General features: G+C 42.7%; 1 protein-coding gene across 1 annotated transcript in view; it reads right to left on the bottom strand.

Moving 5' to 3' along the window:
- LOC124411236 overlaps positions 1-1,272 on the bottom strand; it is a 107,986-nt gene extending 106,714 nt beyond the window's left edge. The window contains exon 1 of the mRNA XM_046890236.1: positions 880-1,272. Within this exon, the coding sequence (XP_046746192.1) occupies positions 880-958 (79 nt within the window). The 5' untranslated portion in view covers positions 959-1,272. The remainder of the gene's footprint in view (positions 1-879) is intronic.
- Positions 1,273-14,928: the final 13,656 nt, after the last annotated feature.

The following is a 14,928-nucleotide window of genomic DNA, read 5'->3' as shown; positions in this document are numbered from 1 at the left end:
AGATGCGTCACGGGGTAAAGAGTAGATGATACAGTAGATATGCATCTGGTTTAACGAATTCGAACGCGGTTTTATATATTCAATTTATTCGGGTTCAATTAGAGGTTTAATTAAAGGTCATAAGTTTGCTGATGCGGATTCAGGTGAACACAAAATTATATTTTCTCCTGCGGTCAAATGTTCATTCAAATGAAACTGAACGGATTGTACAAAATATTTCTGCAGAGATTCTTCTCACCGAAATTGGTTTACACAATTTCGAATGAACGCAGATACGCGAATGTTCGTTCTCAGAGTTTAGTATTTTTAAACAGTGTACAAAAATTTAATTTCTCGTATTTCACCAACCCTATAAATTATCCCTAAAAAACAGATTCGAATTCAACATGTGAGATTTCAGAAGTCAACAACGACAAGTGAGACAAACCAGCAAATAGAGAGAAGAAGGCGCGTAAAAAATGGGGTTTGGAGCAAATTGAAGTCACCGGAACAGCAGAGCGGCGTCTCGCAGTGAATAGCACAATGCCCCACGAACCCCGGCGTTCGAATTTCAAAAAGCAACGAAGCAAGTGTGGAAACTCTTCTCGTTACATAGTTTATGGTCGCGACAGAAGGGCGTTGTTCACCGGCCGATTGTTACACGTTTTTTCGGCACTTCTTTATCACCGATAACCGCAATTTTGTTTTTATACCAGCGCTGTGTTTCGCACGACCGAGTGACCATAGACGTAAACAGAAAGTGTAAAACATGCTGACAAGAAAAGAAAATACGCGGAAAAATAAATCGGCAGACAAGTGTTGATGGTTTTCGGGTACCACAGAAGGGGGAGAAAAGTTTGGGCATAAACTGTGCAGCAAGGGTGAACGGATGTCACTCACCTTTCGCCGCTGATGTGTGAGAGCCGGGTAGATAGACGACCCCGAAGAGGAGGAGCGACGCGATGATTGGCATCGACATTTTCAAGGTTGCGGATCAAGCCCCGCTTGACAAGCTTTACACCGTAGGCACAAGCCGAACTTTAACTGAGTTTCGGACTCGTTCGAAATCCACTCTGACGGTTGGTTAAAATCCTGCGACCGCGAGTATTCACTTATATTTACGTAAACAGATCCACACCTTCGCCTCCTTCCTCGAAACCTGGACGCACATAAGAATGAAAAAAACTGTTTACACTTCACAGTTGAATAATGTCAGGATCATCGACACTTTGGTAATCGTTTAGTCGTAGTTACCGTTCACAACACGTATTTCATTCTGAATTATACACATCGCTATGAATCATATTACATCAATCCACCGCGAGTTTGTTTATTTATTTCCTGTTTGTTTTCTTATCCTTATCGGTAACGTACCGACCGAAAATCCCGCAACACAAAGTGCAGCCTTGACGATACTACTTCTATTCACTTGAGAACACAATCGAGCGCCAACGTCATCGATGCACGAAAAAAGCGGTAACACAATCGAGAAACAAGAAAGAATCTGAATCGGTCATAAACGCGGCGAGTAACCAAGAGCCGCAGCCTCGCTCACCGAAAATCACTCCGCGGTGTCAGCGACGACGTTACGTGTCAGCGGTAAGACGAGCGCGCGGGGCGTTAATCGCTCGACGCGCGTCGCGACGCGGGACTCGAAATGCGAACGTGTAGGCCGCGATTCGGACTTTGCAGGGGTGGGCGGGTCCCGTAGCCTCTCTTTCTTTCTCTCTCTCTCTCTCTCTTTCTCTCGCTCTCTCGAGAAAGAGAGGGAAACACTGCTCGGTGAGGTGTTATCGCGTCGAGGCACCCGGCACTACTGAGGGCTGCCGCCTGACGGCGGTACGCAAGAGTGGGCGTACCTCGCGACCTCGACGTAGAAGCCCGCGCAACGGCCCGGACGGGATGCTGTGACTGCTGCCCGCGACTTTCGGGAACGACGAGGATGTGGACAGAGGGTGCAGCGCGTCAAAAATATAATACCCGACGGCCCCAACCCTTTCCGCATCTCTTAGAAACCGTAGACGACGATACGACTCTTCCTACGTCACTTATCTCACCCCTGCGATCCCTGCTTGTTTACGCTTTTATTTCCGAGCACCGTATACCATTGTTTTGTCTTTCGATCCCAATTCGCCTTTCAGCATGATCCGAAGTAACTTGTGCAAGCCGAAGATTTTCACGCTGGGGAAATTGGATTTGCATGTCTATGAAAAAGTTTTATTTTAGTTTTTTGCTAATTTATTCATTTAATGCACTTCGCCGATTTTTAATTATGTTAGCCGTTTAATACGCTGTGATAACTTTTCTTAAAAAGTTATACTTATAGAAAATTTTTTTGCATACTGTTCGAATTTTCATATTTGCATAATTTATAACCGTTCGATATTCTGGTAGATAATTCTACGCTACATTTCACCCAGTTTTGCGACATTTCTTATGATTTTTGGCTCGTTATAGAATTTACTTAATATAGATATAATACCGCGTGCTTGTATTTTACAGACGATAAACAAAAATCGTTTTACTCTTAGCTGCGAATTTTTTGCACAATCTACTCTCGCGGACTTGCGATAGAAGGAATTTCTAAATCGTATTTTTGTGAGTAAAATATTGAATAAATTTGCTTGAATTATTGCCAAACGTAAATAATCAAAATCCTACATTCCAGACACATGTACGTTAAAAAGTCTCTTTTTATAATCATAATTTTCAACGCGTGCACGAAGAAAGAGACTATATCCGAATATTCTGCCCAGATAATTATTACATACGAGTATCGCACCTAAACAAGAAACAATAATAACTTTCAAGCGATGAAACTCAGAGGCGACGATCAGGGAGCATGAAATTTTATCTTGCAATGTCAGTAATTTCGAATTGCCAGTTGCAGATGAGAAACTTTCGAACTGAACAAATCACGGGGGTGTATTCGGTGCAAACATACCGAAATACACAGGAGTTAATTTATTCCATGCATCAGTTATGTCGTGCAGTTGCATGGTTATAACAGTGTGTGTGCATGCAGGTGGGTGAGTATAATTGGTAGCCTAGACGTAGTGCATGATGCAGCATTATACCGCTTAACCTGCTTCCTTCCATCCGTTCGCTTATACTCTTTGATTTCCCGAATTTTCTAGCCGACTGAAACGCTGCAGCACTTCCAGCCATTGCGATCGTCACTTTGCAATGCATTATCTGTTGGAAAAAAATGTAAGTAATGCAACCAAGTTGACATCTGACGATGTTCTTTCCACGTGCGGATGATAGAACATGTCTATTATTGATTATGTTTAATTAATTTATATGTCATGAGTAATGTAAAGCCCCAATAATTACGATTTGCCTCGATTAAAGTTAAAAATTTAGGTTATGTGGTGATAAAATGGCGCCGAGAACTAGGCTCTGACGTCATAAGGACATTTTCCAATATCATCTGGATATGGAGCGACCGACCCGTATATAAAGTTGAAAGGCTTGCCAATTCGGTTAAATATCTCGGCGTGAAACTGGCCACGAAAAAAGCACGTGAGAAAAGAGAAAAAAAAAAGAAAAAAAAGAAAAAAACTGGTGTTCGTTCGCCGGTTTTATTGAGCTGTAGATTCCGCTTTTTCTTTGATAATTTATTGATCGTACGACGAATGAAATATCGCGTATTCGATCTGGGATTTTTACTACTTTTGAAACGATCAACTTTCGTGTTCCGTCTGCGCATAGATTGACGGTGGGTATACACTTTTCATATACGTACGTAGAAGTTCCCGATAAAAGTTTCCAAACGATTTAAAACCCATCAGGGAAACGAGCCACGTACGCGAAAAGTGACGCGGCGACAAAAATTTCACCCTTCACCGATTTTTGAAACCTATATACATACTCGTATTCTACTGGATTCTAGACGATGCGTGATTTTCGCAGAAACAAAATACTGCGGGTAAGATGGCTGTGGTGAATAGATTTGGAATATCCGTTACATAACAAGTCGGATTTAGATTCGAATGTTCGACTAATATAATAATAAAAACAAATCCTTGGTCGAATTTGGTATCAATTTTGTGCGTAAATTCCCAACTCAAATCCGTGAATTTTTTTCTTTTTTCTCCATTACAACGGACCAAGTATTCTGTAACGTTTTCAAAATACAGGGGGAAAAAGAATATTCGAATGGTGTGCAGAGCTTAAGGATGTAAGTATTGGCTATACAGTCCCAACCAAAAGTGAGTCTCGTCGACAATATTCAATACTTTATGAGAAGATACAAAATTTGAAGAAACAAAATCCACCACAATAAAGAAGATAAAAAAATTGAATTTCAATCATAATAATGCCCAAAAGTTGACAATAATTCGGATAATAAATTTTCAGTGAATGTTTTTTTTTTTTCATGTGAAACGAATTCATTGATTTTTTTGAATGCAGATAAATTTTTAAAGAATTGTCTCATATTTTAAAAATTTCCGTTTTCAGAAATTTGTAAAGGTTGCAGTATTTACGAAACTATTCGTTCAGTACCCCGGAAACTTTTTTATTATAACGTACAACGTTTCTACGAAAACGTATCCAAAATTCACCATTTTTTCTCCATTTTTCCAAAATTTAAAATCTCTGGAAAATGGAAATTTGAAAAATATGAGAGAATTCTGGAAAAATTCATGTGCATTCAGTAAAATCAACGAATTCATTTCCCATGACATAAAAAAAAACATTCCGAGAAAATTCGTTAAGCACTGTTTTGTTCAAACAATTTACTGATAACTTTTAGGCATTATTAATATTCAAATTAAATTTTCTTATCGTCTTTATTTCGAATAATTTTTTCAGATTTTTATCTAATCACAAAGTATTCAATATTGTCGTCGAGATTCACTTTTGATTAAGACTGTATGGCCAATACATCCTTAATGAAATCGGCAGGGAATGATCGGTAAAAAAAATTTCCCACGCATAATTCTAAACTACATGCAAAATTAATTTGATCAGATTCGCAAGTATATTACAAGGCTCGCTCGATGTGCCAGCGCGGAAAACCAAGCGAGCCAAAGATTTGAGGATGGAAGTATAACTCCTGCGGGAATGGTCCGAAGGATCGGGAGCAGGAGCTAACGCGCGGACCACGCCGGTTCGCCAGGACTCCGAAATTATAGGTGTGGTTGCGAAACTTAGAGTTGCGGTTGACTCGTGCCTCACGGCGTTTCAATTCAGCGAACAATTGACGGCTGACAAAATGGGAAGTGGTTAAGGTCCGCGGCCGCGAACGGTTGCCGGACGAAATCGAGTTAACGTGGATCGATTAACAGCGTCTGTATCGCTAATTGCTAATCACTCAATTACCGCCTGCACCTCATCCTCCGTTTTCTCCACCTCTTCGTCGATGTCGATGAAGCCGAAGAACCAACCACCTTCCCCTCCGGACGTATTATCGTTGTGCAACTTTTCTCCTTTTATATTCACCCTTGAGTCGTAGAACTGCAAAATCTTGCCACCCTCGTCCATCGCGTGCAGTGCCGTGAACAAGGAAGACCCTTGATGCAAATGATTTTCCGCACGAGATACAATCTAGAGCTACTGCTTCTTACGTTTTCAGAGTACAAAAGAAGAGCGCGGTACATTCAGGAAGCAGCTAGGCTTGATCCAACTTGTTCCTTATCTTGTACCCATAAGGGTCCTTCTTCCCTTGGGAATCCAGTATTTCGTGATGGTCGGAAAGCCGTACTCTTTTGTAGCGAAAATTTGATACGGACACTTTAATCGTGCTTCTGTCATGTGGGACAAAATGGGGTTCATGGTCGAAAGTGGTATTGGTAGTAGTAGATGGACGTAAAAGATGGCCGCGTGTTTCTTGTAAAAATAAATATTGACTTGGGGGTAGAAGCGAACCAACGAAAAATTTAAATTAAGCAAATTGTCGAAGAGGATGCGGTAAATGGGGAAGGCTCTGGACGGGCCTGTGAACCCGCTCTGTGTTCACAAAAGTGGCAAATTATCATCCCTTGGGATGGCAGCGTGTCTTCGTTTACCGAGGCGAAAGTGTGACTGGCCAATTGGGTCACGAGCCAAGCCGTGACTGGCAGGTTAACTTCTGGCTACCATTTATTTCCACGAGGAACGGACGATGATAGGGGTCCTTTTCCGGGATAGCCGGCCGGATCAGGATGTTTTCCTAGTGCGTCATCGGGGGCGGGCAGAGGCCGTAACCAGGACTCGACCCGATCCCGGAGCGAAAGAGCAGGATTTAACATCGCTTGGGCAACGATGTCTGGCCGGGGGCGCATGCCTGAAACATGCGCGGCGTCTGTGCGAGAGAGACGGAGGCAGGTGGGCGAGGTCGTAGATAAGGCATTTCCAAACCCTGATGCCACGGAGACTAGAGAAACGGAGAACGACCGCAATAGCTGAGAGAATGTCGGTAAAATGGGGGTGTAAACGTGGTAGATTGCACCAGGCTTCCTGCACTGTGTGGGAAAAATTTTGGTGTTGAGCTTCTCTGGGCTAAAGTATGTAATTTGGTGTCCAAGTCTTACAAGGAAGGTGTTTCAGATGGATCTCTCCGATTTCATTTCTTTTGTAATATGTTATAGTAGAGTACAAACAAAGTGACAGGTATTCTTTTTTGTCTGCCATTCAACAATTCAAGGGGGTGTAACCACCTTCTAAAGTTAAGAATGTCAAGGGACGATTTAGCAGATTTTGTTTTTTGCAGTTAAGGCAATTACATTTTTCGTTATGAGAGAAATTTTCCAGTTAGATTGGTGAAAAAATATTAAGTTCTTGTGGGTAAAACTGCCAAACGTCCCTTGACATGCCTCACGTTGGAGAGTGGTTTCACCCCCTTAAAGTGTTTAATGGCAGATAAGAAATAATACGTGTAGCTTAGATTTTAGTCTACTATAACATGTTTCAAAAGAAATCAAATCGGAGAGATTCACCTGGGATACCTTCCATTGTTAGACTAGTCTGACGCTAAATTTTTTAATTGACATTCATAATTCCGTAACCTACCGACAATAAGGTGCGACTGCGGCTATAGTGGCAAACAATTTATCCATCCACTAAACACTTTTTTTACCGATCAACTAATCTACGGAACTTCAATCCACGATCGTTCTTTTTTTCTATGATAGTCTTCATGCTTGATACAATCACCGATGAGGAATTGTTTCAAAGTTTACGAGCTGCTTTCCATTCCAAAATAACTATTGAAAATATGACCAAGGTAGCCACTTTCATATCTGCACGATTTGAATCATCACGTTCTTCTCATCGATCGCTTCTAATCTGCACTTCCTGCAGTTCCGAAACTTCGAAACTGGGTATTCGAGCGCCTTTGTTTCGCGATTAAATATTCAACTCGTTTCCTTTTATCCCCTCCACCCCACCCTCTCCATTGTTCTTTGTTTTCGTCTTTTTTCACTCCAACCCCCTCCAGAACTCGTCCTGTCGCGCTTGTATCGGTTGGCGCAAGAAGGCAGGCATCTATTCCCGGAGGCCATCAACCGATCGGGGAGAGGCTTTTTGCTTGGGATGAAATTTTTTCGCACCAGCCCAGGGTCGGCGAAGTTTGATAATTATGCGAGGTTGATAGGGAAAATTAACCAACCGTTTCTTCATCCCTCTCGTCCTCCCTCTAACATTCAATCTCTACTGATGCAATGTCTCAGTGATAATCAAGTTGTATGTAACTACGCATTTGTTGTAGATTTTGAAAATGATTTAGAAAATAACGATGAATTGAAAAAAAAAAAATATCGAACAAATTAAAGAATCGAAGAATCTTAAAGACAACATATTTCTTAGAGTCACGGATCATCTGATCACGTCTATAACGACTACAAGAACCAACGAAGTGTGTCCCTGTACATTCATGCTCCAGTATCCTTTTTTTTCCTTTTCTTTCTCTCGTTTTATCACCATCCTTAAGAGACATTGACGAGACCCGTGTCCTTGAGGGGTGAAAGAAAGTACAGAATAGAGAGGATGATCCTCACCTCAATATCATCCTTGGGGTTGTCAGGATCGATTGGAAAGAAGACTTATATATGTACACCTCGCAAGGAGAGAATAAAGGCGATCCAGCAGTGGCAGTAAGAACGATATACGTACACCTCACAATGCGAAAAGAGAGAAACTTTTCCACCGCGTTAGAAATGTTCGGCATGATAATCGGGGGACTCTGCAGACTCCGGAGAGTCCACAGCGCCGTTGCACCAGGGAGGAAAAATCGTATTCGGAGAGGTGAAAAGTTCCGCAAGTTTTCCTCTTTGGTATATATGTATATGAAAATATAGGGAACTAGGCTGACCCTAGCGACCCGTCTTTCACTTCGATTCACATGACACGAAGCCCCGATGGCGTAAGTTATACTTCAAGTATCGTCTGCAAGCTGCGTCGAATAGGGAAAAGAGAATTGTTGGAAATGCTCAAGATTCGTCGATCATTAGAGCAATGCAGAGATAAGAATAAATGCGTGTAAAACAATTTTTTGAAAATCATCCGACGTGTAGTTTTTGTGTAATTAATTATTAAAAATTGGATATTCAAGATGTAGTCGATAGAGAATCTTGTGTAAAACGTACATTTTTAATACAGTTTAAACACAACTGCTGAAGATATAAATACAAATAACTGTAATTTGTATTAATCAATTCTCGTAGATTATGGAAAAATTATAAAAAATTTATTTTGACGTGTAGTTTTGCAAATATTCTGATCTGAATGAGCGAAAATTCACGAAAATATCAGTCAGACATGCTTGGATGACAAAACTGACTCGTGAAAGTGTAACTACGTCGGATAAAAAAAGGCGCCAATTTTTAAATTCGATCATTCAATCGTGTGTTTTTTCCATTTCATAATTTTTTTTTCTTTGTTTTCAAATCATCCGTTGTTTTCAAATCGAGGAGTTATAAATTTAGAAATGAAATTCAACTAAACACTGGTAGCAAAACATACAGCTGTTACATGCGCTGTTGCCAGATCTATTTTATATGGAAAAATACTCGATTCAAAAGACATTCAGGTATTTATTATTGTTAGTAAACAAAAAATGGAACCAATCCGATTAGAGGTGGTCTTAGGTCACATCTAAATTTAAGTCATCAATCTACGTGTTCAAATTTTTTATTTCTTTCAATCAAAAATCCAGATTTTTTTCCGCCTCACGAGGTACTGTCCGAACAACCTGAAACTGTCGCCGGCCAGCATTCGACCGATGCGAATCGCTGTGCGACAAAATCTCTGCAACCAGGAAGAAGAAGAAACTGCGGTCCGCAAATAGGAAAGGGACTCCTCTTACTTGCGTGGAATCTTAATCTATCCCTCTGCACGATGGTCTTGTTTTTATGCAAAATGTCCCTTGCAGTTAATATACCGTAATATCCCGTCCTGGACAGTCCTGCTTAATTAATTTAACCTCTGGGTCGGAACGTTCGAAGTACCAAGTGTTATTTGCCCCTGTAGGTATGATATCTTTACATGCCTGGTCGGAGCTGGTGGCGATAAGAATTCATCCACGAGGACACGTGTCTAATTATCGTCAAAGCGTGTGATTCACGTGTCAGGTCACAAGGCGAACAGGTGTCTCAAAAGCGGCTCTATAAACACGTCGTATTCGTCAAAGGACGACGCCTCGTTGTCCTCTCTGCGTAAATATTCTCCCATTCAATATTCACTCTGTCAAGATATCACGTAGTGACGCGGATATGTGAGGTTATAGCTAGACATTACGCCGCAGTGGCGACATCACATGTCAATCTGATTGTGCTTTGGAATGGTTGTATGAATATTTCCCGGGTATATACCGGAACGCTTTCTTCTGTAAGAAAGATATAAATCGGAAAAGGCCAAAAAATGGCTTCTCTCCGTTTATCCCCGGACCCGATAAGGTGGCCTTGCGCATTGTCAACCGAACAAATTGTTCTCTAAGAATTCCGCTCCCCCCTCCTTTACTACGGCAATTGTCATTCCGTCTGATCTAGGTTAATTCGGTTTCGGGCCGAACTGGGTTCCAAGGCTACATAGCCGTTACACCACTGGGTATAATTCGTCTAGATTGAACTTGATTATTGTGGAAGCGCTGAAGTTAATACGCATTTTTCCAACCGAATCATTCGGGGAAAGTTTAACCCGGCATCGCTTCACTTGCTACTTCGTCGAATCTTCATCGTGCATGCATGAAGCGCCGTTCATCAAATACCTTTTCATCGAATCCTGAGATGCAGTGAATTAATCGAGATTGGGAAACGGGAGCAGAGACGTTGGTTATAATTGATGCTCACGTGAGCTGTAGATATCTGCAGACTAAATCCGCTTGAAACTTATATAGTAGTGACGATCAATCCCAAGAGCTCGAAATCCCAAAATGCCTGGCCTGGAGCAGCGGAACGAATTGAAACGTGTGATTCAATTATTTTCACAGTCGAGTTGAAACAGTTGAAATTTGAATTTCTTCGCGATGCTCCCGACTGTCAGAGCGAATTATACTATACCTAACCTTAAACGTAGAATTCCATGGTTACGTACCAACTCACTCTACTGTGATTGAACCTTCGGCTTTTTTATTTGCGTTATACCCAGGTGTCTACAGGCAACGATCGACGGAAAGTAATCTTTACTACACAAGTTTTTTCCTTTTTCTTCGAGAAGCGGTTATTTACTCTCCACAGGTCACTTTCGTAACGAACCCTCGGAATGGCGTCTCATCACGCGAAAACCATGATATCGGGATCACCCCTCCTTGGGCCTCTGTACCCACCTTCGAGGTAATAACAATTTAGAAGAAAGGTGATGCTCCATTGTAACTTATAGAATCGGTGCACTTTACTACAGGAAGTTTATACCGCGAATGGAGTTTGCAAACTTCGGTTGCGGATTCGTCCCAGAACGTGAACCAGATTCCATTGTTGCATGAGATAGGCCTTCGCTCGACCTCACAGTGAGACCATTCGTCTTTGGGGAGCCCCGGCAATAAATAGAACCAGGCCTCTTAATTTCGCGTACGGTAGTTCATTCGCAGCGTGGAGGCTTCCTCTCGATTCCCGTCAACCGTCGAGGCCGAGCACGCGAGCCGGAAGACGGAAGAGCCTCATCGTCGGGAGAAATTGATAAATATGAATGCCGATGGAGGAAGATGGCGACTCGCCTACACGCCCACGCCTACGTATAACGTACTAGCGGAGGATCGGTAAGGTGCGATATGACGTGGACGAAGAGCAGAGAATCGGAATGGTGGTGTTTCACTCGAAATCCGGACAATATCCTTGTCGTCGGCGTCCTCCTCTGTTCAACGAAAACCAAGGCACAAAATTCTGCACGAGTTACCTTTAGGTTCGACCACCAAGCTATCCTGCTGTTTATTTCACAGCTTACGACCACCCGAGGGGACGACGACGACGACGATCCGACCGTCTATACCTCGCTTCAGCTTAGAAACACGGGTCACGATCGCATAAATCGATATGATGATGGAAACTTCGTCAAGTGCGAAGCACCCGTAGGTGACGTCTTATGGTATACTGCTAAATACGTCTTCGTTGGTTCAGGACCGAAGAACCCGTTTCAGAAAAAGATCGAAATCATCACGTGCCATTTCCATCCTGTGTTACGTCAACCTCGACTGGTCTTGGAGTCACAGTTGCCAACAGCTGCATCATCACTCGAGTGGTGAAAGACGACTGCAACGGTACTGCCATATCTGGTTGCACAACGGTGTGTATGTATCTCTATTACTGGTTGGAATAGCTTTGTTCAACATGATCACCCGGGTACCTGTCTGGTCGTGACACTAGATTTCGACTGACTGACGTTGGGTCGGAAGTCAGTCTTGCGATGTGAATAGTCGATCATGACCAGTCGTTACTTTGGCTGTCTTCAAAATGATTCGGTTTTATCCTGCTAAATTGCTTGCAGGATGCATACCGTTACGATACCATCTCACAGCTCCTGAATGAGCTCCTTGCTAGGCTTTGAATGCGGACTGCTCAATTAGCTTCCTCTGAATATGGAGGAGAAATTCAATCTTCCGTATAGAGTGACTAGTATGTTGCCCTGAAGGCAAGAGTACATTATGTGTTTCTCTGCTGCTCATCATCAGCGAGACAACAAGTGAGTTAAACTTTAGGCGAGAGGAACCTCGGTCGGTTGTGATGTTAACAAAGTGGTTTCCATCAACTCCCAGGCTGTACTATAATACATACGTATAGACGTATAACGTCGATAAATTTCAACGTTTCTTTTAATTTCAATCGGTTTGCGCACCTTAACGTTGCTGAGGTCGAAGCTAAGGATGTCGCACATATCGTTCCTTAATATTCCTAGACTGAATAAGGTTTGACAATAATTTGCCATTGTGTTATTACAACCTTGTCCCTACTTGATACAAAATGTCATAATGACGTTGCTGTCTGCAACGCCAAGTTCATACCCTGAGGACGTCAAGCAGAGGATTCCACGGAGAGCATCGAAGTCGGCGAAACGAGCAAGTCCGATGGTTTGACTGAGACCGTTCAGAACTTTCGAAATAATCGAACTCGTGCCTTCCCGGTTCCGCAATCGAGCTAATGGGTCAAACGACCAGGGTTGATAAGGGAGCTTAGCCTCCTGCCGATAAGCGCCGAGCTGGTGTAACTTGCAAACAAGTTTGTCTAGCAAGGATTCCCCGCGCTTTGTACCCCAAGAGCACGCGTCCTTGGGCAAGAAATAATTGTTCCTAGCAGGATGTAAAAAAAATAATAATTCATTCCGGGCATGATCCTGGATACCGTACGATTCTTCGTAGAATCATGTTCCAAGCGAAACTTGCGACGGTCTCTCTCATTGTAAAGACGAACCTCTTCATCGCTACTGGATTCCATGTTGAAAGGAATGCTTCTCATATTTTTCCTTGGAAAAAATTTTTCTTCACTTTCTCCAGACACTGACAGAAGGACTGATCAAGTCCGTAATAACAAGGACTTGTGGCAAGGGGTAGAAGATATATACAGATACAAGAAGAGACGGAGATTTGACGAAAAGACGAGGGTGTTGGACGAGAGGGAAAAATAATATGTGGGTTGGCACGGAAAGTTGACGGGCAAGTGGAAGTCATTTACATGGAACGTCTGCGGGGGTGAAAAGGGAAGAGATTGAGAACAAAGGAAAGGGGGAGGGAGGAACGATAAGCGGCTTTAAACGGGTCCGAGGTATAAGAAGAAGAAGAAGAAGAAGAGGACGAGGAGGAGAAAGACAAGAAAAAGAATAGACCATCGTCTTGTCACAACTTTCACACAACACCTTTGTTCCCAGCAGGTAGGCAACCAGCGGCGTTAAATAATACGAGAAACTTGAGTCACTTTGAGAAACGAGAAGCTCCCAGAAACAATCTGAGAACATATGTTTGTTTGTGTGTGTTTGTTGTTGCGATGTGCTCGACGAGGTATTTCTCTGTAATACTCACACGTCTTCTTCCGTCAACGTTACACACGTTTGGTGTGTACGTTTGGTAACCGAGAATGAAAATGTAAGAAGAAATTCTACCGGGAAAAGTGAGAAGTTGATGAAGAATGGGAAGGAAGTAGGTAGGAAAAATATTTCTGTGACACTGGACCATCGGATTTGACCTTGACCTTTGGCTCTTTGAGGCGCAAACAAATGCCGAGACGACACCGAGAGGCGAATGAACCGACGACACGACGCGACGCGTCTTTGACTCGACCGGATCGATGAAGAGAAAAAGAGAGAAGAAGCGAGAGAGCTTTGCTTCAGCGCAAGGAATCGAACTAAACCACCCAAAACCACGACGAAGGTCTGAAAGGGCTGCAACGGTAGCGTCCAAATGCAAATGAATAAAAAAGAAGCGCGGAGACTTCTTGTCAGTTTTGCTTTGTTTCCTGAACCTCGTCCTCCGCCTCCTCCACATCCTCCTCGTATTCTTCTTATTCTTCTCCTCGTGATAATAGCACATTTGTAAAGCTTATTTGCTTAAGGCAGTTTTGTAAAATGTATGGCGCTTTGTCTTCCGGGGCAGGATGGGTGACACGGTTTGGTGTTGCTGCAGCGACGCGACCGACGCCGGGAGTTGTGTGAGGCGATCTTCCATCCTTGGTCCCTGTTTCCTTTCTTTCTTTTCTACTTCTTTGTCATCCCTGTCACTGAAACCGAGCAAAGAAGTCCTTTTCTTTTATTGTCTTTTGCAGCACGTGATACCGTGCGGAATTGCTACTCACACTCCGTCCTTTTATTCCTCTCGCTTTTATTTTTATTCCTATTTATCCTTTTTTCACCCACGGCATCACCTGACTATACTCCGTCCACCTTTCTCCTCGGCAATCTTTCCGGCGATTCTTGCCGCAGAACCATTAATTACACCAGAAATTACATAGCAATTAACGTTCATATGCGGCTCCCGATGGTCAGAGGATCCATCGAACGAACCTCAAGAGGTGAAGAATTCGAGAGTTTGATATTTTAAGAGCTAGAGGATATCGATCGGCGCGAAGGTCAAGATGCAGGGCACGTCGAATTATTCCGAAAAGCTTCCTTTACGGGATGCACTTTCCGACTATTTTTCCCTCGTTCGTTGGTTTCCTTCGTTTTTCTTCTCTTTTCAATTTTCTTTTTTCAACCCGCTTCACCTCCCGCTACTCGCCAATATGGAGATGAATCTCTTCCACCACGTATTTCGTATGCACGTACGATTTTCCAATAGCTATTTCACCTGATGCATGAACGCAGTTACATTTTTTACACAATTTTTTTTTTCCCAGTATGCATCTCTGGCTATACTGTCGACCCAAGAATTGGACAAATGAGGCGTTTCAACTAAATTCGAAACGTATCTCAATGCCTTAGATACGGAGAGAGAGAGTCACTACGTGTCTTTTGCCATGAAACCATTTGTGCATGAAAATGGTGAATCTTCCAAGGTATAAGTCCTGTCTCACTGCCAAGAGGCCAAGTGATGCGAAGCGAGGTAAGACG

This window comes from Diprion similis, chromosome 10 (assembly GCF_021155765.1).
Source record: "Diprion similis isolate iyDipSimi1 chromosome 10, iyDipSimi1.1, whole genome shotgun sequence".
NCBI classification, from domain to species: Eukaryota; Metazoa; Arthropoda; class Insecta; order Hymenoptera; family Diprionidae; genus Diprion; species Diprion similis.
This window is presented reverse-complemented; position numbering and strand designations above follow the sequence as displayed.